The 26,677-nt window shown below is 36.3% G+C and overlaps 1 protein-coding gene across 1 annotated transcript; it reads left to right on the top strand.

Annotated features, from left to right (window-relative positions):
- On the top strand, positions 23,298-24,888 carry LOC107629738 (protein EXORDIUM-like 3). Its single transcript, XM_016332620.2, has one exon. It carries the CDS (start codon positions 23,518-23,520, stop codon positions 24,541-24,543), a length of 1,026 nt encoding a protein of 341 aa, XP_016188106.1. The 5' UTR covers positions 23,298-23,517; the 3' UTR covers positions 24,544-24,888.

Genomic DNA, 26,677 nt, shown 5'->3' with positions numbered 1-26,677 from the left:
AAATCTAATTTGGTAAAATTTTTATTTTTTAAAAGTAGTTTATAAAAATTAATTTTTAAAAAATGACTTTTTAAAAGTTGTAACATTTATGTTTGGTAAATCAAATTAAACATAGCTAATAAATACAAGCAACAACAATTGCGTTTGGTAAAATAACTTTTAAAATTTAAAAATACACATAAATACAAGTATTAAATTTAAAAATTAGTTGACATATGAGGTTATATTAGACTTTTAAATTTTGAAAAGCATAAGCCAACTTTAAAAAGCTCTTGCTTTCAAAAGTATCCGATCTTTTAGGCTGCGTTTGTTTATAGAGACAGGACACTAGGATATAGGGGACACAAAATCGTATTTGACAGAAGAGACATGGACAGAGACAATGTATTTGGAGATACTAAAAATTAGTGTATTTTGTGTCCATCTTGACAAGAAGAACACGGAAACACTAACGAGTGACACAACTTATTTTTTTTTTTTCATTTTTCTTGTTAATTTTTCATAATTATATTTTTTATTATTATATTTTTCATCTCAAATTTTTTGAATGAAAATAATGAGAATAAATTGGATTTTCATAATTTGTTCTAGTTTATTACCAAATAGAATACAAGAACACAAAATTTTGTGTCTCTGTCCATCAGTGTCTTATCATGTCCTATTCTCAGTATCTTGTCCTATCCTATTCTCAGAAACAAATGCAGCTTTAAAGATGGTAAGCACAAGCACATGATCTTTTTTATTTACCAAATACAAAATGAGGAGTTTGAGCTTTTAAAAACCACAAACACGTCTTCAAAAAATTTTACCAAACCAAGCCTGAATTGGGAGTCATTTTAATTGAATATAAATTGATAGTATTTATATAGCAGAAAACTCAAATAAAGTTAAAACAACATTTAAAATCAATGAGTTATATCTCAAATGGTATAATATTCTCATACTCATCTAAGAGGTCGCGAATTCGAGTTTTTCTCTCTTTAGTAAAAAAAAAAAAAAAGATTCAGCTTAAAAATAAATCTACGAAATTGCAATCTATATAAAAGATTAATAACTTAATTTGATGTGATTTTATTTGTTCTTATTATTTAAAAAAAAATATTTTTTATATAATTGATTAGATTTTTTGAAATAATTTTGAATTTTTTTTGTTTGGTGTAAAAGAACAAATTGTAAGAGGAGAAAAAATTAATGGCAAACGCAGTTTTAGGAATAGACCTCCATTAAAAAAAAAGTGGTTCCAATGATTTTGACGAACATCATATAATTTCAAATGAAATTAAAGAAGTGTTCGATTATCCTAACAAATATAACTCCTCTAGAAATTCAACAAGTAAACAAATTCAATATATCAGAGACTAAAAATGATGTTTGTGATCAACAGAAAAATACAAGTAAAAGCACATGAAATAGGAAAAAAATTGCATATACAAAACATGAAGAACAACAAGTACAAGAAGAACAAAAACAAGTAAAAGTAGAAGATGAAGATAGAAATGGAGATACATATGAAGGTAGAAGATGAAGAGAATACGATTATTACTTTTTCGCAGAAATATAAGTGTCTTCTTTTTTGAGGTTGAGACTCCTTCATATAGAACATTCTAAAGAGAGGAGAAGAGAGTTTTCTTAACTTAGATCTATATATCTACGTATTATCTCAATACGGTAAAAAAAAAAAGAAAAAAAATATTTAGGAGAGGAATTCTCAATTCATATGAGCCATATTATAAGTATAGAATATGTTAAATGAGTAAATTTTGTTGTGAAATAAATAATTAAGGAAGATATAAATATAAAATAAAGAGTATAATTAGATAATAATTTTCATCACAATTACTATCTCAATATAACAGAGATAATTAATATATTTGCTAATATGAGTTAAATATCAAAATTGTCCCTGAAAGATACCTCGATCTCCATATTAGTCCTCGGAAGATAAAGTTAATCAAAAGAGTCCCCGAAAGTTACAGGAGTTAATCACGTTTATCCTTCCGTTAACTCCCTTGGTGACCTGGCTAACGGTTGCTGACGTGTGTGGTTAGCTTCCAACGTGGAAGAAGCCAAGGTGTCATGACCTATTGCTGATAAGGTAAGTTTGGCAAAACAGTTCAAATAAGTCCCTAAGTGTTTGAAACTTAATCCTAAATTCCACGATAAATAGGTCGCCTTCATCAATCAGATGGCCATATGCCTGGGTTCGTGTTCAAATTGGTGGTTTGGGTTGACGCTGGAGGCAGGAAATGGAGGGCGTGGTGGTGGTGTGTCGTCGTTCTCGAACGGCAGTAATGGTTCCAGCGCCTTAATGCGAACCAGGAGGAAAACCCATGAGGAATCATGTTTCTGTGGGTTGAAGGCTGCGATAAGAAAATCTGGGACAGCGGAGAATCCAGATAAACTTTTCCGTGCATGTCCAAGGTACCGGGTGAGTGTTGTGTAAGACGTTAAGGGTTTTCGATGTTGTTTTGTGTGTTGGGATTTTGTTTAATTTTTTATTTTCTGATTTCTGAATTCTCAGAAGGGCAGTCACTGCAACTACTTTAAGTGGGTTGAGGATGATGAGTATGAAGGGGTGGGCCAAGGTGGAACAAAGAGAGATTATGGGGCTGAGCTGCAGGTTGATAGTAAATGTGATGAATGGAGGTTGAAGGTGGCATGGAGACTGGGCAGCTTGGAAGCTGAAGTAAAAGCATTGAAAATGTTAATAGTTTTCCTGTTTGTGGTAGTTGTGCTTAATGTGATTGTATGTAGTTTGTTGTCTCATTCCAAGTAAAGTAAATTCCAAACACTTGATGGTGTAATGAGATAAATCCGAATCCATTGAATGAGAATAGATGTTGCATTTGGTTTTTTTTATATGAAGACAACACAATCCAATTCAAAGGTTCCAAACCAATTCGGCTCACTATTAAAGTAAGATGTACTAAGGAATGGACATAATCAGTAGTCAAAGTAGTGTTAAATATTGAGTAGTCAAAGTACTCTTAAACATTGAGTTGCCATAGAAGGCTAGATGTCACATTTTCTTAAGGACCAAAATAAAAAGGTTTACCATAGGATACAGACCACATCAAAGTCATGAGCTTTTACATGATGATTCAAAACCTAAAAAGTATCCTAGACCAAAATAAAAGGGCATAGTACAACTTTCAGTTACATAGATAAGCAAAATGTAGATCATGGAACTTCAATTGCCCTGTTCAAAAAAACATAAAGTCTCCTGACACAAAAACAAATTCAACCAGAATACATTTCAACACTAATCAAAGTCATTTATCAGTCTTTCTTGGGGGCTTGAAGGCTGGAGTAGGAACGAAGGTCATAAAGTCGGCCAGTTTTTTAGCAGTGGCTGAACTAGTCCCCTTGATTGTCTCAGCAGAGATAGCGACTGGTGCGGCTACAGTAGGTTTAGGAGATGATTGCAGTCTGGCTTTCCCTTTAATGACCTTTAACTTGGATGGCCTAGCAGTGACTTGTTCCTACACAATTTAATGGTACATCTAGATTTAGATTTAGCTTATAAAAGAAATTAGATTTATGAAATAAGAAATGTTTAAAATACATCACATATGGCAGATTACCTGTTGTGTTTCTTGGGTTGGTGGTATACTGTCACACTGGCTAATATCAATTACTGTTGGAGTCTGTCTTGGTGATGGAGCTGGATTAGGTTCAGCTGGGACAGTGGTTGCTTCAGGGGCAGCCCCTTCTGTAGCAGGGGCAACCACAGCTAGTTGTAGCTGCAGCTGCCTAGCATGCTCCTCAGCTTCGGTAGCTTTCTTCTTTGCACAGCTTCGCTTCTTGTGTCCTATCTCACTGTAATACATGCATCTGATAGGGTTATACTTCCTCTTCATCTTTGTTTTTGACCCAGTAGGTTGTTCCTCTTTGTCCCTTCTCCTTTTCTTCGTTGGCCTTCCAAGCTTTGCCTTAAATGGTGGTGGGACGGGAGCTGGGTGTGAAGTTTTTTTCCACAGATCCTGACCTTTCACTAGATTGACATTGAAGCAGTAAATCTTCCTGTACACTTCCATCTTCAACCAGTCGTGACAATAGTCTTCAGCACGTTTGTCATTCTTATCCTGTATAGCCGAGATTGCATGCATACATGGCATCCCTTACAAAGACAAATCAATCATTATTTGAAGATCGTGCATAAAAGTAGATGACAGTAACTAAATGTTGAATTTTTTACCTGTGAGTTGCCAAAAATGACAGCTGCATAGGAGCCCAGTGGCTAGACAACGTTGTCATGGCTTCAAGTCTACTCTGCTGAACAGGGGGAGAATCCCTTGATAATTCTCTAGCTTCTTCCGATTGTCAACAATACTCTTCATGATGATTCTTCTAACTTCCTCAGCTAATGTCAGAATCGGCTTGCCCCTGTCATGCTTGATTTTCGCGTTGAAAGACTCACAAGCATTGTTGCAGATGTTATCCACCTTTGGCAGTTCACTAAAGTGGGCCTTTGTCCATGCATCTTTGGGCCATTTGTCGAGATATTCCCAGGCTTTTTGATTAAGTAGCTTCACTCTATTCATGTTTCTATTGAATTCAACTGTTGTCCTAGACCGAGCACACTCCCAAACCATATCTTTCAGTTCAGTACTAGACCATTGTTTTGAGAAATTGCACCATAAATGCCAGACGCAGAATCGATGGTGTACCTTGGAAAATACTTCCTGAACAGCTGGTATTAAACCCTGCAAGTTAAAAGAGACATGAAAAGATAACAAATCAAATTCATCCATACAATAACTTCATTAAATCAAACTCGTCCCTCAATGTTATAACTTTAAACCAAAACAGTCCTACTAATTCCTAATCGTAACTCAAGAAAATGCTAACCTTCTGCATGTCTGAAATGAAGCACCATTTGTTCTCCCTATAGTCTCCCAGGTCATTGTGCAGTAACTCAAGGAACCACTTCCAATTGTCCTTGTTTTCAACACTGACTATGGCATAAGCAATCACAAATATGTGATTGTTAGCATCCTGCTCACAAGCTGTTAAAATCTGACCCCCATGTAGTGTTTTCAGAAACGCTCCATCAAGACCAATTAAGGGTCTACAACCAGCCTTAAACCCCCTCTTGCAGGCATCAAGGCAAACATAGAAGTGATCAAACAGGGGAGGACTCTCAGGCATGGGGATAACAGACACTTGAATTGTGGAGCCGGGGTTACTAGTCAGCAACTCATTGGCATAGTCCCACACCAACCCATATTGAGCTATCTCATCACCTTCGACTATTTTCCTAGCGGCTTTCAAAGCTCTTGTAATGCATGTGCTATTCAGATAGACGTTGCACTTTCTAACAAACCAGTCATAAACCTCTCGATGCTTCATGGTTAGGTGTTTTCTAAGCTTAGGTACTAGTTTACTCAGAGTCCAGGTTTAGGTTGCTGCTCTGTTTTTCCTCCTTCTTGGACAAGTGTGACTATCTACCAGTGTCTTAATTTGCCAAGATCCATCTTGTTTATTACATGCATAGTAAACTACTCAGGGACAATCTTCAGACTTACAGACAGCCCTAACTCTAACTTTGTCATTTTTTGAAAAAAGAATATTTCTACCCCACTGGATTGTATAATCCCTAGTTGCTTGCATGAATTCAAACTTGGACTTAAATACCATACTGACCTCGAATTTCAACTCCCCAAACTTTGTTTTCTCATTGAACTGAGGGTATACAACTGGTGATTCTTCATCAGACTCCAACACCTTATCAGAATCCTCTGAATGCCAGGAGTCAGCATCTGAGGCAGCATCACTATCATCTAAATCTGGTAACAAAAAGTTGAACACATAAGAAACACTAATATTTGCAAAATAGTTAAAAAAACAACTAACCCTTATGGAATTAACATACCAGAATCAGAACTTTCTTCATCTTTAGACCCCTCATAGTTGGAATCATCAGTGTCTATCTCTTTATCAGCTAATCTTTTCTTAGGGGGCTTTTGCTTCTGTCTAACTTCAGACCTGCTGTCCCCTTCTCCACTTCTTTTTCCCTTCCCAGAGTCAATGTCACTGTCACTGCTATAGAGGTTGTCTCCTACAACTTTTGGAGGCCTATAGAGTTCATCTTCAGTACTCTCATAAGAGTCATGAGAGTCAGTATCATCTTCCTGGAGGGGAGTTTCCTTCACTTGTCTTCCAGATCTTGTGACTCTGCAGCCACTACTATTTTGTTTGTCCTTTGCCCCTTGTGAGTTATTGGCTGTCTCTAATGATGAATTTGATTGAGGTGGGACTGATTTGGCCTGATAACTGGTCTTCTTGGCCTGAGGAACAGGCTTCATGGGCTGAGCAGTTGTCTTCTTGGGCTGAGATGTTGTCTTCTTGGGTTGGTGGGCTACTTTATTGGGCGGAGACATGGGCTTCACCTTTGGTTGATTGGGCTCAGATATGGGCTTCATTGTTGGATTGGGCTGTGACTTGGGCTGTGAGGTTGTTCTGTTGGGGTGAGAGATTTGCTTGTTGGACTGAGGATCAATTGTTGTGGGTTTCTTCACAAGTTGGGAACTGCACTTCTTAGCTTCGAAATACTTCCCCTGTTTCAACCTTTCTGCTTCCACATTCACTACTTCCTCCTCAATCTGGTCTACTATACAAGGCTGAGAAATACAATTCTCCAGGTAGATATTGATCAGATTGTGGTTTCTTCTGCAATCCTTACACATGGCAACCAAGTCTGCGTCTGTCACTAAGCTTCTCAACCCTGAAGAAAGGGGAACTCCAGGATCTTTCCACCAACAGTTTCCAGCTTCAATGTAACTGGTGCACGAATTGTGAATCACACTTTTCACAACTCGTACCACTAACCAGCAAGTGTACTGGGTCGTCCAAGTAATACCTTACGTGAGTAAGGGTCGAATCCCACGAAGATTGTTGGTTTGAAGCCTCTAAAAGTTGTTTAAATACTAAACTAGTAACCTAGGTTTACAGAAAATGAGTAAACTATGATAGATAGTGCAGAAATCCACTTCTGGGGCCCACTTGGTGTGTGCTGGAGCTGAGACTTAAGCTTCTCTTGTGCTTGGGCTGGTTCTGGAGTTGAACACCAGGTTGTAACCTGTTTCTGGCGTTGAACTCCAACTTGTAACCTGTTTCTGGTGCTGAACGCCAGACTGCAACATGAAACTGGCGTTGAACGCCAGTTTACGTCATCTATCCTTGAGCAAAGTATAGACTATTATATATTGCTGGAAAGCCCTGGATGTCTACTTTCTAACACAATTAGGAGCGCGCCAATTGGACTTTTGTAGCTCCAGAAAATGCATTTTGCGTGCAAGGAGGTTAGAATCCAACAGCATCTGCAGTCCTTTTTCAGCCTAAATCAAATTTTTGCTCAGCTCCCTCAATTTCAGCCAGAAAATACCTGAAATCACAGAAAAACACACAAAATCATAGTAAAGTCTAGAAATGTGATTTTTATTTAAAAACTAATAAAAATATAATAAAAAGTGACTAAAACATATTAAAAACTACCTAAAAACAATGCCAAAAAGCGTATAAATTATCTGCTCATCACAACACCAAACTTAAATTGTTGCTTGTCTCCAAGCAACTAAAAATAAAGTAGGATAAAAAGAAGAGAATATACAATAAATTCCAAAAACATCTATGAAGATCAGTCTTAGTTAGATGAGCGGGGCTATTAGCTTTTTGCTTCTGAACAGTTTTGGCATCTCGCTTTATCCTTTGAAGTTCAAAATGATTGGTATCTATAGGAACTCAGAATTCAGATAATGTTATTGATTCTCCTAGTTCAGTATGTTGATTCTTGAACACAGCTACTTTATGAGTCTTGGCCGTGGCCCTAAGTACTCTGTTTTCCAGTATTACCACCGGATACATACATGCCACAGACACATAACTGGGTGAACCTTTTCAGATTGTGACTCAGCTTTGCTAATGTCCCCAATTAGAGGTGTCCAGGGTTCTTAAGCACACTCTGCTTTTGCTTTGGACCTCGACTTTAACCGCTCAGTCTCAAGTTTTCACTTAACACCTTCACGCCACAAGCACATGGTTAGGGACAGCTTGGTTTAGCCGCTTAGGCCAGGATTTTATTCCTTTAGGCCCTCCTATCCACTGATGCTCAAAGCCTTGGATCCTTTTTATTACCCTTGCCTTTTGGTTTTAAGGGCTATTGGCTTTTTGCTCTTGCCTTTTGGTTTAAAGAGCTTTTGGCTTTTTCTGCTTGCTTTTTTTTCGCATTTTTTTCTGCAAGCTTTGTTCTTCACTGCTTTTTCTTTCTTCAAGAATCATTTTTATGATTTTTCAAATTATCAAATAACATTTCTCCTTTTTCATCATTCTTTCAAGAGCCAACAATTTTAACATTCATGAACAACAAATTCAAAAGACATATGCACTGTTCAAGCATTTATTCAGAAAACAAAAAATATTGCCACCACATCAAAATAATTAAACTATTTTAAAATTCAAAATTCATGTACTTCTTTTTCTTTTTCAGAAAACAATTTTCATTTAAGAAAGGTGATGGATTCATAGGACATTCATATCTTTAAGACATAGACACTTAGATACTAGTGATCATATAGTAAAGACACAAACATAATTAAACATGAAGCATAGTAAACGAAAAACAGGAAAATAAGAACAAGGAGATTAAGGAATGGGTCCACCTTAATGAGGGTGGCGTCTTCCTCTTCTTGAAGAACCAATGGTGCTCTTGAGCTCCTCTATGTCTCTTCCTTGCCTTTGTTGCTCCTCCCTCATAGCTCTTTGATTTGCAGTCAATTGCTCTACCACTAAATTATGGAAAAACAAAAAGCAATGCTTTTACCACACCAAACTTAAAAGGTTTGCTCGTCCTCGAGCAAAAGAAGAAAGAAGTGGAGAAGATGGAGGAGATGGAGGTGTGTGAATGGGTGGGTTTGGGAGGGGAAAGGTTTGAATTTGAATGGTGAGGTAGGTGGAGATCCTGTGGGATCCTGTGGGGTCAAAGACTTAACATCCCTGCTCCAATTAGGCGTGTAAAACGCCCTTGCTGTGCAATCCTAGCGTTTAACGCCAGACTGCTGCTTGTTTCTGGCGTTAAAACGCCAGCTTGGTGCTTGTTTCTGGTGTTAAACGCCAGACAGATGCTTGTTTCTGGCGTTTAAACGCCAGACTGCTCTCCTCCAGGGTGTGCTGTTTTCAATGCTGTTTTTCATTCTGTTTTTGATTTTTCAGTAGTTTTTGTGACTTCACATGACCATCAACCTAATAAATCATGAAATAACAAAAATAAAATAAAATAGATATGATTAAATAACATTGGGTTGCCTCCCAACAAGCGCTTTTTTAATGTCAATAGCTTGACAGTGAGCTCTCATGGAGCCTCACAGATAATCAAAGCAAGGTTGGAACCTCCCAACACCAAACTTAGAGTTTGAATGTGGGGGTTTTGTTTGACTCTGTATTGAGAGAAGCTTTTCATGCTTCCTCTCCATGGTTACAGAAGGAGAACCTTGTGTCTTATAGGTTGCAATGTCTGCAAACTACAGAGCTTCCTGAATAGCAAACAATTGCTCATCCGAAAAGGTTTCAGAGATCTCAGTAGGAGGGAGGGATGCTCCTGCTACTGGTTCTATCCGGGACAGGTGATCAGCTACTTGATTCTCTGTCCCTTTTTTGTCTCTTATTTCTATATCAAACTCTTGCAGAAGCAACACCCATCTTATGAGCCTGGGCTTTGAATCCTGCTTTGTGAGTAGATATTTAAGAGCAGCATGGTCAGTGTACACAATCACTTTTGATCCTACTAAGTATGATCTAAACTTGTCAATGGCATAAACCACTGCAAGCAGCTCTTTTTCTGTGGTTGTGTAATTTTTCTGGGCATCATTTAAAATGCGGCTAGCATAATGAATGACATGCAGAAGCTTGTTATGCCTCTGTCCTAGTACTGCACCAATGGCATGGTCACTGGCATCACACATTAGTTCAAATGGTAATGTCCAGTCTGGTGCAGAAATAACTGGTGCTGTAACCAGCTTAGCTTTCAGAGTTTCAAACGCCCGCAGACACTCTGTGTCAAACATAAATGGCGTGTCAGCAACTAGCAGATTGCTCAGAGGTTTTGCAATTTTTGAAAAATCCTTTATAAACCTCCTATAGAATCCTGCATGCCCCAGAAAGCTTCTGATTGCCTTAACATTGGTGGGTGGTGGTAATTTTTCAATTACCTCTACCTTAGCTTGATCCACCTCTATTCCCTTGTTCGAAATTTTATGCCCAAGGACAATTCCTTCAGTCACCATAAAGTGACATTTTTTCCAATTTAGAACCAAGTTAGTCTCTTGGCATCTTTTCAGAACAAGTGCTAGATGGTTAAGACAGGAGCTAAATGAGTCTCCAAATACTGAGAAGTCATCCATGAAGACTTCCAGAAATTTCTCTACCATATCAGAGAAGATAGAGAGCATGCACCTCTGAAAGGTTGCAGGTACATTGCAAAGACCAAAAGGCATTCTTCTGTATGCAAATACTCCAGATGGATATGTGAATGCTGTTTTCTCTTGGTCCTGAGGATCTACTGCAATTTGGTTGTAACCTGAATAGCCATCCAAAAAGCAGTAGTATTCATGACCTGCTAGTCTTTCTAGCATCTGGTCTATGAATGGTAAAGGGAAGTGATCCTTCCTGGTGGCTGTATTGAGCCTTCTGTAGTCAATACACATACGCCACCCTGTAACTGTTCTTGTAGTAACCAGTTCATTTTTTTCATTATGAACCACTGTCATACCTCCCTTCTTAGGGACAACATGGATAGGACTCACCCAGGGGCTATCAGAAATAGGATAAATAATCCCAGCCTCTAGTAACTTAGTGACCTCTTTCTGCACCACTTCCTTCCTGGCTGGATTTAGCCGCCTCTGTGGTTGAACCACTGGCTTAGCATCATCCTCCAATAGGATCTTGTGCATGTATCTTGCTGGGCTGATGCCCTTAAGGTCACTTATGGACCACCCAAGAGCTGTCTTGTGTGTCCTTAGCACTTGAAGTAGCGCTTCCTCTTCCAGGGGATTTAAAGCAGAGCTTATGATCACCGGAAAAGTGTCACCTTCTCCCAGAAATGCATATTTCAGGGATGGTAGTAATAGGTACTTCCATATTCAGATTAGCTATTCTTGTGTCTTGTAGTATCTCCTTGAATTCGGCTAGCTGTTTTGTTAGAAAATCTAATTGCTGATTGAATTCAGTAACTTGTTCTGCAGGACTGAGTTCAGCAGTTACTGTTTTAGCCTCTTCTTTCATGGAAGACTCACTACTTAGGTACAGATGCTGATTTCTGGCAACTGTATCAATGAGGTCTTGAGCTTCTTCAATTGTCTTTCTCATGTGTATAGATCCACCAGCTGAGTGGTCCAAAGACATCTGAGCTTTCTCTGTAAGCCTATAATAGAAGATGTCTAACTGCACCCACTCTGAAAATATTTCAGAGGGGCATTTTCTTAGCATCTCTCTGTATCTCTCCCAAGCATCATAAAGAGATTCATTATCTCCTTGTTTAAAGCCTTGGATGTTCAGCCTTAGCTGTGTCATCCGTTTTAGAGGGAAATATTGATTCAGGAATTTTTCTGATAGCTGTTTCCATGTCCTTATGCTAGCCTTAGGTTGGTTATTTAACCACCTCTTAGCTTGGTCTTTTACAGCAAATGGAAATAGTAATAATCTGTAGACATCCTAATCTACTTCCTTATCATGTACTGTGTCAGCAATTTGTAAAAACTGTGCCAGAAATTCTGTAGGTTCTTCCTGTGGAAGACCGAAATACTGGCAACTTTGCTGCACCATGATAATGAGCTGAGGATTCAACTCAAAGCTACTGACTCCGATGGAGGGTATACAGATACTACTCCCATATGAAGCAGTAGTGGGATTAGCATATGACCCCAGAGTCCTTCTGGACTGCTCATTTCCACTTTTGTCCATGATGGAGAAAGGGAGATGATGGATTGTAAATTTTTTTTTAAAACCAAAATTAAAATAAAATAAAATAAAATAAAATTAATGAAGAATTGACCAAAATTTCAAAAATTTGAAGAAAAAGAAATAAAAGAAACTTGAAAACTAAATTAATTAATTAAAAAGATTTGAAAAAGATGTGGGTGAGGATTTTCGAAAAAAAATGGAGAGAAATTGGTTAGGAAGTTTTGAAAAAGATATGTCTTAAAATTAAAGATACTTGTAAGAAAAAAAAAAAGAAAAGATATGAAAAAGATTTGATTTTAGGATTTGAGATTAGAGAGGATAAGATAAGCTAGGTAAGAGAAGATAAGGAATTTAAATTAAAAAGTTTTGAAATTTAAATTTTAAATTTGAAAATTAAATATTGAAATTTGAAATTTGAAATTTGAAATTTGAAATTTTGAATTTTGAATTTTGGTAGTTGAAATTTGAAATTTGAATTTGAAATAAGATAAGATAAGATTTTTTTTTAAAAAGATTTGAATTTTGAAATTTTAAAACTAAGATAAGATAAAATAAAATTTTTAAAATGAAATCTGAATTTTTAAAAGAAAAATTCGAAAAATCACTTAAAATAAAGGAAAAAGATATTTTTGAATTCAATGAGGAAAGAGAAAAACAATAAAAAGACACAAAACTTAAAATTTTTAGATCTAATGCTCCTTATTTTCGAAAATTTGGAGGAAAAACATCAAAGAACACCAAACATAAAAATTTTAAGATCAAAACATAAGCAAGACTCAAGAACACCTTGAAGATTCACAAGAACACGAAGAACAAAAATTCAAAGACTCAAAGGACTCAAGAACATAAGAAAAGAACACCAAACTTAAAATTTTTAGAAAACCAAAAACTAATTTTCGAAAATTAAATAAGAACTATCAAGAAAACACCAAACTTAAAACTTGACACAAGATTTAATCAAAGAAAAATTATCTTTGAAAAGATTTTAGAAAGAAAGACTCAAAGGAGCAACTATTCACAAGAACATAGACACAACATTCTAGCCAATTGAGTTATAAATTTAAAGTATTTTAACAAGGTGTTTAATGTATAAAAAATATTTTATTTTTATTTTATTTTATTTTTTTATTTTTAGATACCAATAATTCTAGAATGCGCAAGAAAAACAAGAAAATTCACACAGCAAGAAAAACTAAAGATCAAACAAGGAAAATAAACAAGAACAACTTGAAGATTAAGAAAGAACAATGAACACAAATTCGAAAATTTTAAAAGAAAAGAAACACATGCAATTGACACCAAACTTAAAATATGGAACTAACCTCAAACAAAAAAACTCAATTATAAGTTTATAAATTTTTTGAAAAATTTAAAAAGAGAAAATAAGGATTTAAAAAAGAAATTTCAACAAAAAACAATAATAGAAGACTCTAAACCAAAAAGAAAAATTTTTCCTAATATAAGCAACAAAATAAACCGTCAGATGTCCAAACTCGAACAATCCCCGGCAACGGTGCCAAAAACTTCGTGCACGAATTGTGAATCACACTTTTCACAACTCGTACCACTAACCAGCAAGTGCACTGGGTCGTCCAAGTAATACCTTACGTGAGTAAGGGTCGAATCCCACGGAGATTGTTGGTTTGAAGTAATCTATGGTTATCTTGTAAATCTTAGTCAGGAGGTTAATTATAATTATCAGTTTGAATTGCGAAAAATAAAAGAGCATGAATTAAATACTTGTTCTGCAGTAATGGAGAATATGTTGGAGTTTTGGAGATGCTTTGTCTTCTGAATCTCTGCTTTCTCCTTGCCTTCTTCTTCACGCACGCAAGGTTCCTCCTATGGCAAGCTGTGTGTTGGTGGATCACCGTTGTCAATGGCTACCATCCGTCCTCTCAGTGAAAAGGGTCCAGGTGCGCTGTCACCGCACGGCTAATCATCTGTCGGTTCCCACTCATGCTGGAATAGGATCCATTGATCCTTTTGCGTCTGTCACTACGCCCAGCCCTTGTGAGTTTGAAGCTTGTCACAGTCATTCAATCCCTGAATCCTACTCGGAATACCACAGACAAGGTTTAGACTTTCCGGATTCTCAAGAATGCTGCCAATGGATTCTAGCTTATACCACGAAGATTCTGATTAAGGAATCCAAGAGATATTCATTCAATCAAAGGTAGAACGGAGGTGGTTGTCAGGCATGCGTTCATAGGTTGAGGATGATGATGAGTGTCATGGATCATCACATCCATCATATTGAAGTGCAAATAAACATCTTAGATAGAAACAAGCGTGTTTGAATAGAAAACAGAAATAGTTGCATTAATTCATCGAAACACAGCAAAGCTCCTCACCCCCAACAATGGAGTTCAGAGACTCATGCCGTCAAAGAGTAAAAAGTTCAGATCTAAAATGTCATGAGGTACAAAATAAATCTCTAAAAGTTGTTTAAATACTAAACTAGTAACCTAGGTTTACAGAAAATGAGTAAACTATGATAGATAGTGCAGAAATCCACTTCTGGGACCCACTTGGTGTGTGCTGGGGCTGAGACTTAAGCTTCTCACGTGCTTGGGCTATTTATGGAGTTGAACGTCAGGTTGTAACCTGTTTCTGGCGTTGAACTCCAACTTGTAACCTGTTTCTGGCGCTGAACGCCAGACTGCAACATGGAACTGGCGTTGAACGCCAGTTTATCTCGTCTATCCTTAAGCAAAGTATGGACTATTATATATTTCTGGAAAGCCCTAGATGTCTACTTTTCAACGCAATTGAGAGCGCACCAATTGGACTTTTGTAGCTCCAGAAAATCCATTTTGAGTGCAGGGAGGTCAGAATCCAACAGCATCTGCAGTCCTTTTTCAGCCTAAATCAGATTTTTGCTCAGCTCCCTCAATATCAGCCAGAAAATACCTAAAATCACAGAAAAACACACAAACTCATAGTAAAGTCTAGAAATGTGATTTTTATTTAAAAACTAATAAAAATATAATAAAAGTGACTAAAACATATTAAAAACTACCTAAAAACAATGCCAAAAAGCGTATAAATTATCCGCTCATCAGTAACCCAACTCCCTATAATAACCCCTTACAAAGAAGACGTCAAGCGTGTCTCCTTCAACCCCCATCAACACCTCTGTATTATCGGGTTCGTATACCATATCTCCTTCCGCATTCTTCTTGAACAATCCCCATGGTGAAACACAAAGGTCATCGGAGGACCTTCCATCTACAATCAGAAAAAAGAAAACATCCTTAGCCCACACAGATTACAACTGGCTATTATCAATCATAACATAACAAACCCTAACCCCAAAACAAACATGCAACAACGCACACTAACCCTCATTAACATGAAAGACCCATAACTCAATATCATCACAACGGCAGTCAAAGCAATGCATTCTGACACTTAAACAACAGTCACACAAACCCTTAGGCTCCTCAATCCCCTACCCCTAATCAAACAGAGACATACAGAACGCCACCCCTAGGTCATCAGGCTACAAACTGACTTCAAAAAAAGGAAAAAACTTTAATGCTTACCTCTAACCTTCACGATTGCTTCTTCCACAATCAATGTTGCTAACAAAGCTGACGACCACTGTTCTCAGTAACAACACCTACTCGGCTTTGATCGTCAACCAACAACGAGAAACGTGGATGGCGATGTTCGAATGCAAGGTGAAGGGGTTAGGGCATGGCTTGGGGGAGACGAAACTTTTTGGAGCCAACCATGGAGATACTTGTTATGGAAGAGGGTGAATCCACTCTGCAACGTTTTGAATCCACGCTGCCCACAAAACGACGTCAAATCATGTCTATCTGGACATTCACTCAAAACGGCGTCGTTTTCCTTCTCTGCCAGCATGGAAGTTAACGTGCCACGTGAGCAGACATTAGCCATGTCATCAAGCAAATTGACGGAAGGACAAAGTTGATTCACTCGTGTAACTTTCGGGGACTCTTTTGATTAACTTTGTCTTTCGGAGACTAATATGGAGATCGAGGTATCTTTCAGGGACGAATTTGAGTATTAACTCTTACTAATATTATAAAGAGTGAGAGAGAGGAATATTCAGAATAGTTGTACCATAAAGAAAGATGGAGAATTATTTTATTGCTTGTTGTTTTTGTGTGTGTTATTAACGGAGGCTTAACCTCTTAATTATACACATATTAGGCTTTGATTTTTCAAACTTTCTTAAAGTCTTTTGTTATTGAGAAACTGAGTCGCCAAAGTATTAATGACCATCCAACTCATCTCTTATCACAACACTTCCCCTTGGATGACCATTTAGGATTATACCTCATTAAAATCTTACTAAAGAAAAATCTAATGAAAAAAAAACTTTAGTGAATGAAAAAGAGTATAATATCCTTTGTGATGGAGACTGTCTCATTAAAAATCTTGTCAAGAAAAACCTAATGGGAAAAAACCCGACAAAAGAAAAAAGAGTACAGTCTCCCCCTCTGGACGACATTATTTAATATCTCGAAATTGGGGCATCCGAATCTGATGTACCAATCTTTTAAAAGAGGATTTTGGGAGTGCCTTTGTAAATAAATCTGCCAGATTATCGCTTGAGCAGATCTGTTAGACATTAATTGTCCCTTGATTTTCAAGATCATGAGTGGAGAATAATTTGGGAGAAATATGCTTTGTTCTATCACATTTGATGTATCCACCCTTAAGTTGAACATGCATGTTGTATTATCTTCAAACAGGACAGTTGGAGTTATCTTATGATCAATCAGTTTATATGATGATAGAATATATTGAATCAAACTTCTGAGCCAAAAACACTCGCGACTTGCTTCATGTATCACTAGTATTTCAACATAATTAGAGGAGGTTGCTGCTATCGTCCAGATTATACCACATTCATCCAGATTGCTTTAGACCGTATAAAGATCTTTGCAATTTGACTAAGTATAACCCATGCGAATATTCATTGGGTGGTTTAGATATCTTTAGTCCTTCAAGGACTTTCATATAGATATCACGATCTAATGAGCTGTATAAGTAGGCTATTACCACATCCATTAAATGCATATGTAGTTTATAATATGCGGATAAACTGACCAAATAACGCAATGTTATTGCATCCACTACAGGGGAATATGTTTCTTCATAATCTATATTGGGCCTTTGTGAAAAACCTTGTGATACAAGTCGAGCTTTGTAGCGTACAACTTCATTTTTCTCATTTCATTTTCTCACAAATATTCATCTGTATCCAACAGGTTTTACATCTTCTGGTGTACGGACTACAAGTCCAAAGACTTCACGTTTTGCAAGTGAGTCTAATTCAGCCTTCATGACTTCTTCCCATTTTGGCCAATCATTCATTTGTCGACATTCTTCGATTGTTCTTGGTTCAAGATCCTTACTTTCATGCATGATATTTAATACCACATTATATGCAAATATTTCATCGACAATTGTCTTATTTTGGTCCCATTTTTCTCCTGTATAGACATAATTTATCGAGATCTTGTCATTTTCACAATTTTCAGGTACCTGAACGTCTTCTGGCGTTAAAACTATATCATAATTTTGGACAACTGCAATCGTCTTTACTATGTCTTTTTCAATAGGAATAGTATTTACCTCTTTTCTTTTTAGAGGATTTTTATCTTTGGAACCGACAGGCCTGTCACACTTCTGGCGTAAATTTGTTTCAGTGGCTATTTGACCGACCGGGACATCAATTTGAATTGGGGCATTTTTCACTAGTATATAAGATTTGGTTATCCTCTTTGTATCGGAGAATGCATAAGGCAATTCATTTGTTATTCTTTGCAAATGTATAATCTTTTGAATTTCTAGTTCATATTTCCCTTATCGAGGATCCAAATACATTAAGGATGATACATTCCAATTAAGTTCCTTTTCAGGAAGCTTATTCTCTCCCCCTAATGTTGAAAATTTTGATTCATCAAAATGACAATCCGCAAATCGAGCTTTAAATACATTCCTAGTTTGTATCTCAAGATACCTTACTATAGAGAGAGAATCATATCCAACATATATTCCTAATTTTCTTTGGGGTCCCAGTTTGGCGTGAGAAGGTGGTACAACGGGAACATATATCGCATACCCGAATATTCTTAAATGGGAAACATTTGGCTGCTGGCCAAAAGCTAATTGCATAGGAGAGAACTTATGGTAACTTGTTGGCCTCACACGAATAAGTGCTGCGACATATAAAATAGCATGCCCCCAACCCGAGGTTGGGAGATTTGTTCTCATAAGTAAGGGTCTAGCAATTAATTGGAGGTGTTTAATAAGTGATTATGCTGACCTATTTTGTGTGTGAACAAGAGCTAATAGATGTTCAACACTTATTCCGTTAGCCATACAATAAGCATCAAAGGCTTGGAAAGGAAATTCACCAGTATTTTCAAGATGAATTGCTTTGATTAGATTTTCTAGAAACTGTGCTTTTAATCGAATAATTTGAGCAAGTAATCTCGCAAACGCCAGGTTGCGAAAGGACAATAAGCACACATGTGATCACTCGAAGATGCGTTTATTAGAACCATAAAATATCTAAAGGATCCACATGGTGGATGAATAAGTCCACATATATCGCCTTGAATCCTTTCTAGGAATTCAGGGGATTCAAATTCAATCTTTACTGGCGATGGCCTTAAAATTAACTTTCCCTGAGAACATGCAGCACAATAAAATTCACTAGATTTAAGAATCTTCTGATTCTTTAGTGAATGTCCATGGGAGTTTTTAATAATTCTCCGCATCATGGTTGGTCTTGGATGACCCAATCGATTATGCCAAGTTATGAATTCATTTGGGTTAGTAAACTTCTGGTTTACTATGGCATGTGATTCAATTGCACTAATTTTGGTATAATATAATCCAGATGAAAGTGAAGGTAACTTTTCTAATATAATCTTTTTATTTAAATCATGAGTTGTGATATATAAGTACTCATGACTTTCCTCATTCATTGTTTCAATATGATATCCATTTGAAACTCAATAAGTTCTTTAGAGACTTAGTAGATAATAGTGCATTGTTTATTATCAATTTTGTTCCTCCAAAAAATAAAATTATAGCTCTTCCGGAGCATTCTATCACATTGTCTGAGTCAATAATAGTATTAACATATTCTTCTTTTGGCACAAGATGGGTAAAGTATATATCACTTTTGAGAATGGTGTGCAAATTTGCACTATCCGTAAGGCAAACATCTTCACTATATGTCCTTGTCATTCTTTTCAAAGACAAATAATAATAAAATGAGTAGAAATATTTGTACAGTAAAATTATTTTCTTAATTAAAAATATTTTTCTAAGAAATATAGTATATACTAAAAATTTTATTGTTATTATCTTAGCACTTTCAGTAATTTTGAAATTCATAAATATTTCATCGTACTTGAAATTCAGATGCATAGAAAATAAAATTTAACAAGTTTATTATTTATTTACATGAGTACTTAACAAACTCACATATTAAACTATTCCATCATTGATCAAATGGCCAATATTTCATTCAGCATCCTCAAAGAAATCAAATACATCATAATGAGTGGTAGAATTTTCAGCATCATTTGAAACAAAATTTGTTTCCTTTCCTTTGTCATCCTTTTTCAAAGATGCTTGATAAAAATTGACTAGGTGCCTTGGGATACGATAGGTACGCGACCAATGGCCCTTTCCACCACGACGGAAACATTTATCCTCTATTGATTTATTTTGTCTAGTGTTTCTTTTTTATCCTACTTCTGGTGAGATTCTTTTTTTGTGAACATAATTCTTTTTTCTTCCATAATTTTTCTGGTTTCTAAAACCTTGCCATTTACCTCTTCTGGAGTTATGATTTGTCGCATTTACTTCAGAAAATGGGGCGGTGCCAGTTGGGCACACTTCATGATTCTTTAAAAGTATTTCATTGTTGCATTCAGCAACAAGAAGACAAGAAATTAACTCAGAATATTTTTTAAATCCTTTTTCTCGATACTGCTGCTGCAGGAGCACATTCAAGGCATGGAAGGTCGAGAATGTTTTCTCTAACATGTCATTATCAGTTATCTTTTTCTCACAATTTCATTCGTGAGGTGATTCAAAACATTGCTGAATTATATTCATTTATAGATTTAAAATCCTGTAGATGCAAGTGCGTCCATTCATATCGGGCTTGAGGAAGTATCACCGTCTTTTAATTATTATACCTTTTTTTCAAGGTCTTTTCACAGATTTTCAGTATTTTTTAATGTGAGATATTCATTTTTCAATTCTTCATCAAGATGACGACAAAGGAAAATCATGATTTTGGCTTTATCCTTCTGGGATATATTATTTTCAGCTTTAATGGTATCTCCAAGATCTATTGAATCAAGATGGATTTCAGCATCTAGTATCCATAATAAATAGTTGTTTCCAAATATATCAAGAGCATTAAATTCAAGATGAGAGAGTTTCGACATAATGAAAATTTGTTACTTAAGTCTTCCTAAATTTTGATCAGAGTCTCGTACTGATAACGTGTTGTGAAATATTACTATCTCAATATAATAGAGATTATTAATATATTTACTAATATTATAAAAAGTGAGAGAGAGAAATATTCAGAATAGTTGTAACATAAAGAAATAGGAAGAATTGTTTTATGCTTGTTGTTTTTGTGTGTTATTAACGGAGGCTTAACCTCCTATTTATACACATATTAAGCTTTGATTTTTCAAACTTCATTAAAGCCTTTTGTTATTGAGAAACTGAGCCGCCCAAGTATTAATGACCATCCAACTCATTCCTTATCACAACAAATTTATAATTTACTAGCATTTTTTGACGTTTAATGTAAATTGAGGCTTAATTAAAACAAATTAAATGATAAAAAAATTTAATTAAAAATAAAAAATATATAAAGCCTAATTAAAAGTTCAATAAAACTATAAAGACCTGCAAAATAATTAAACCTAAATTAAATGTTAAAAATATTCTTCAATTTTTTAAAAAAATGTTAGAAAAAAAGTATATTTTACTTTTAAAAATAACTGTTAATTTACATTTTATCAATAAATTTAGGTAAATGTAACTTTATTTTTAAAATTAGGAGAATAATTTCAATAGTTTCTTTAGTTTGGTGGATAGAATGTGAACTTTTGGTGAAAATTAAATCTTAAATATAGTTTTTTTTAAATCATATAAAAATGTAAGCGTTTGCCCTCCTTTTTTCCCCTATTGCTGAACAATATATTCATTGTTGGTTTTGGTCTGGGTAAACAACGTTTGGATTGAGTCTTCCTCAAACTCAACACTCTTTTTTTTTTTTGGTCAATGAATTGGACAACCCCTCAATCCTAGGTACACAATACACCCACACACTCCTCACATATTTTATCACATTTTTTTTCAATTGTATTCTCTAAAATTTGAACCCTAGACCTTGAGGTGGGGAGGGGAAGAAATGTCATTAGAGCCAAAGCTTATTGGCAAACTCAACACTCTTAAATCTTAATTTAATTTACGTTTTGGGCTCTATTCTTAATGTTAGACAGCAGTCCAAATAGCTTAACAGTGGGCAAGAAAAAGGAGAGTACTAAATATTTGTTTTGAACTTTCCACATAAAAAAAAAAAAGAAGAAACACTATGCCTTGATATCTTTTTGGGTTTAGCAACTGGGTGTTAGGCCAAAAAATATAAATTCCAAATTAAGCTCCATAATTTTTGTTTTGGACAAAATAAAAAAGTTGGATAAGATACAACATACAAGGTAGGAAGCCCAAAATAAATATAAAGAAAGGAAGCCCAAGACAGCCAGCCTAAAAGAAGAAAAGTATGATTTTGTTAAACCAAAAAAAAAAAAAGGTGATTGATGGTAAATAGTAAGATTTTCTGCCTATATATATATGAACCAAAGAGGCAAATAGAGAAATTGAGGTTTTAAGAGTAATACCACATTACCACCTTGGATCGGAGGAATTAATTACATCATGATTAGGAATAAGTCATAAGTCATAACAGACTGAAGACAAATGAAGTAATGCACAACAGATCCTGAAAATCAAGCTTTCACTTCAGTTATACTATATACCTACCAAATAAACAAAGATATCTTGTTATGGAAATTAGATGTGCAACACTTACCTGATCAATAAATTTTCCAACAAAGATTTATTTATTCTGACAACCATCCCAGCATAAATACTCAAAGCAAACCCATTAACCAACTTATTAGTTTGTTATTATATCATGTACATAACATAGTAAGCCATCGATTAATTAAGTAAACTAAGCAGATTATTGATCACATAATTCAGTTTGTTTCCCTCTGATGGATATAGAAACTCATGAAGAGGCGTGATTGGAGCAGTTTTGAAAGCAAACTGAAGTTGTGTGACGGTTACAAACATTATTAGAAAACAGAGCAAGAGACAAAGCAGTCCTGAATGTTGGAACAAATCCAAATTATGTAGCTGATAATGCAAGCACAGTAGCAGGGTGATGTCAATGCTGGCAACTGCAGCTGACATAGTTGGTTCTCCTTCTTGTTTTGCATTGCAACCATATATTCATAATTCATCTATCTATCAATGCATTCGGATCCATGTGGTGTGGACCTCAACACAAACCCCTCCTTCCCAAAATTTCTCTTCTATATACCCATTTATGTTGCTATTGACCTATTGTTTGTATTAAAGCAAATGTACTCTCTACTTGGCAAGCTAGCTCATGTTTCCTATAAAAATATTGCAATTTTTAATTTCATATATTCCTCCTCCTGCGCCTCCTTTTCTCAAATTTCGCTGCATCTAAAAAGAGGTTAATTGGTTCCTGTGTGGTTTTTTCTAGAGACCAGTAATTTATCTTTTGTTTTAGTTGAATAAATAAACATAAAGAAAAAGTAAAAAAGAAAGAGGGGAGCAGGGAGAGTTATGATGGGTTGTATGGGTATGACATGGATATCATAACATATGATGATGGATGCTTATCCATGATGGTGTTTCCAACGGCCAATAGTGTCGTCTTTGCCTCGGACCACTTTTCGGTGCGGTCCCCCATTTTTTTTTTTTAACCAAAAACACAAAACACCACGTAATACTCAGTAGTACTCTCCCATATAATTTCCTTACGCCCGGCGTCGAAATTCCCATAATACCCCTAGACACCTATTTTCCCGCGCAAAAGATGAGGAGATGGAAAATCTCAAATCAGATGACGACCACAGCCATCATCCTCATCATCAATTCTCTCTCTCTCTGGACCCCACATACACTTTAAGAATCTAACTGTCCTCCATTACCCTTACCCGCAAATCAATGTCCCCAAAAACAATACTCCATTATTCCTTTCCCCAATTTTCTTTAATTTTTTACTACTCGTCGTTGTTTCTCTCTTCTTTTTTTTTCAAATTTCCTGAAAATAATTTGAAAAAAACAAACAATGAAAAGTGAATATGTGTGTATAAAGGAAGTTCATCCACTGAATCACTCACGTTTTGTACTTGGGAGCTCTCTCAGCTTCTGAGCTCACTCCTTCACTCCCCTCAGCTACCTCATTTTCCCATTCACTAAAACAAATTTAAAATGAACACGGCGGTTCACTCCAATGTCGCCATCTTAGTGTTGGTGGTTCTGTTCGCGGCGGATCCGGCGGCGGCGTGGAGGCCGTGGCCGCAGAACGCCAACAGAATGAACGTCTCCGATTACGCATTCGGCGACTCAAAGAAGTACGAAGGTTCATCGGAGTTCGTGAAGCTCCGGTACCACATGGGCCCCGTCCTCACCACCAACATCACGGTGCACACAATCTGGTACGGCCGCTGGGAGCGCAACCAGAAGAAGATCATCCGCGAGTTCATCAACTCGATCTCCGCCGTGAACTCCCCTCGCCCCTCCGTGGCAGCGTGGTGGCGCACCGTCCAGCTTTACACGGACCAAACCGGCGCCAACATCTCAAAAACCGTCCGGCTCGGCCAGGAGAAGAACGACCGGTTCTACTCCCATGGCAAGTCCCTGACGCGGCTGTCGATCCAGTCCGTCATCAAGAGCGCCATAACTGCCAGAACTAAACCGTTACCGATCAACCCTCGCAGCGGACTGTACCTCCTCCTAACCGCTGATGACGTGTACGTTCAAGATTTCTGCACGTCAGTGTGCGGTTTCCACTACTTCACTTTCCCCTCTTTGGTTGGTTACACACTTCCCTATGCTTGGGTTGGAAACTCCGAGAAGCTCTGCCCCGGGCAGTGTGCCTACCCGTTCGCCGTGCCCGCCTACATTCCCAACATGAAACCGTTTAAGTCCCCTAACAGCGACGTTGGAGTTGACGGAATGATCAGCGTGATTGGACATGAGATGGCGGAGCTTGCAACGAACCCGTTAGCTAATGCTTGGTATGCGGGTCAGGACCCGACGTTCCCCGTTGAGATTGCGGATCTCTGCGAGGGGATCTACGGTACTGGAGGGGGAGGATCTTACACGGGTCAGGTATTGGACGCTCACGATGGTGCCACGTATAACATGAATGGGATCAGGCGTAAGTATCTGGTTCAGTGGGTGTGGAGCCACGTTCTCAATTACTGTACTGGCCCTAATGCTCTTGATCACTGATTCAAAAGTATAAATTCTAAAACAACAGAACAAAACCGTGATCATCTCGATCTAATTGAATCCTCTTCCTCTCTTTGGATGTATGTAGAATGAGATTATCTCTTCTTCCTTTTTGGGTTTCTTTTTTTAATTTTGGGGTTTAATGAAATTATTATTGCTGTCATGAGGTCAGGTTTTAATTTTTGTTTGCAGGGTTGTGGGCTTGTGTGGGGGGAGCTTGGTAATTTAGTTAAGGTAGTTAAGTTTGTTCATTAATGCAAATAATGTAATTTTATTACTTTTTAATTATAATTATATGACCATGATGGATGAGGGTCTTTGACCCTTAACTATCTCTTCCAAATACGATATTCATTGAACCATGAGAATGGATCGAGCTTGTGAAGAATTAGTCATTGGATTTTTGGTCCGATAGATATACTGGTGCAAACAAAAAAAATTATGACCATGATGATATATTGATATATGAGAGAGTAGGTGATGACAATAAAAAAGGAATTAAATAAGATTAGGTATGTTTGTTTAAGTAAATAATGGTACGGGTGATTGAATGTGATGGACAATGGCAAGGTTTTGGTGTTATTGTTATGGTGGTGTTGCAACCTTACTGTTGCTGATTCATTCATTCTTGTCCTTTCAACACCTGCCAAGTGCCAAGGACCCTTTCCATTTCCCACTCCTCACTACTAAACAAACATGTTGCTTATTCTGTTACTCTCATCCACTTACTACTCCACTATCAATCAATCTAACCATACATGCATTATATGTATTCTTCTCTGATCTACACATCTTGTTTGATTTCCTACCAATTCCTAAGTTTTTAATGTATCTATTATATATTTATTAAAAAAACTTACAAGCTCTTTTTGGTGTATCTTATACCCTAATTTTGATCCATTCTTCAAGGAGTGACTTATTACGGACTGGTTACTTTTTTGTTCATAACTATGTTTAATAATATTTCTGAATTCAGGCTTCTAAATATAGGAACGTTATATTATAATAATATTGTTAGAGGATCAAGGCATCAGGCTAACTCCACTGAAATGTTCTGATTCAGGTGGTTTTTATATGGTGCATTTGGTTGTTTCAGCCCAAAAACGGAAAGGTAAATTTTTATGAATCTAATTCATGTAACAATTTACGTTCCATTTAACCCTTCAATCTAGGGTTGTGTGATTGGAAGTTTAACCAATAACGATACTAAAAAAGTCGTGAATTTTAGTGTTGGTCACAAACAGTCCAGGAATTAATTCTAATTCGCTTCCAATCAACAAGACAAAGAAAGAAAAGTTGATTCCCAAATTTTTACTTTAATCTTAGAGCATCTCTAAGTTTTTATTTTAGTTTAATTTTATTTTGGGTCTTATAAGATATTACATAAATATTTGTAGGATCATATATTATAAAAATTAATTTGATATTTAATATGAGATTTGTCATTCTAATACTTGATTTCATTTTAATTTATTAACCACATTATAATGTTTATTTAATAAATTTAATGAATATATAAGTAATTACATTATATTGGTCTTTCTTTAAAATGATATAGTAGTATCCCGTTAGAATTGTTTTTATGGTTCATTTGCCAAAGATAAAATGGCTAATATTTGGTGTCTACACTTTTGACACAAAACTCTGATTTATCACATATTGTATAGTTTGGTTTGGTCTGGAAGTACCTAGCAAAACATGATGTTGTAAGAGTAAACACCCCTTCCAACACGACATTGTTTGGAAGGAAAAAAAGGAATTGAGTTGTCCTAAACCTACACAACTTGGTGTTGGTACAAAACGGACATATAATTCATTTAACGGTATCACGTAGGTAATGTCGTTATATTCGGATGCCGTGGGTTGAGTTCTCAGTTCTCACTTTTCACTTCTCCGAAAAGCAAATATGGCTAACGGTGTTAGTGGATACGGATAGCAACCGCATTGTCTTTTAAGAAAATTGATAAATATGAGAATTAATATTTACTCTTCTTAAAACAAATTCTGTTTAATTCAATAAATCAGGATAAAATTTATATAAATGTGTGATTTGCAAAAAAGGGGGTTGGTGATTTTCTAAAACCAGCTGTATTACATATATACAAAAATTAGTTATCAAATTAATTATCAGAAT

This window comes from Arachis ipaensis, chromosome B03 (assembly GCF_000816755.2).
Source record: "Arachis ipaensis cultivar K30076 chromosome B03, Araip1.1, whole genome shotgun sequence".
Taxonomy (NCBI): domain Eukaryota; kingdom Viridiplantae; phylum Streptophyta; class Magnoliopsida; order Fabales; family Fabaceae; genus Arachis; species Arachis ipaensis.
Note: the sequence above shows the minus strand (reverse complement) of the source record. Positions and strands in the feature narration are given on the sequence as shown.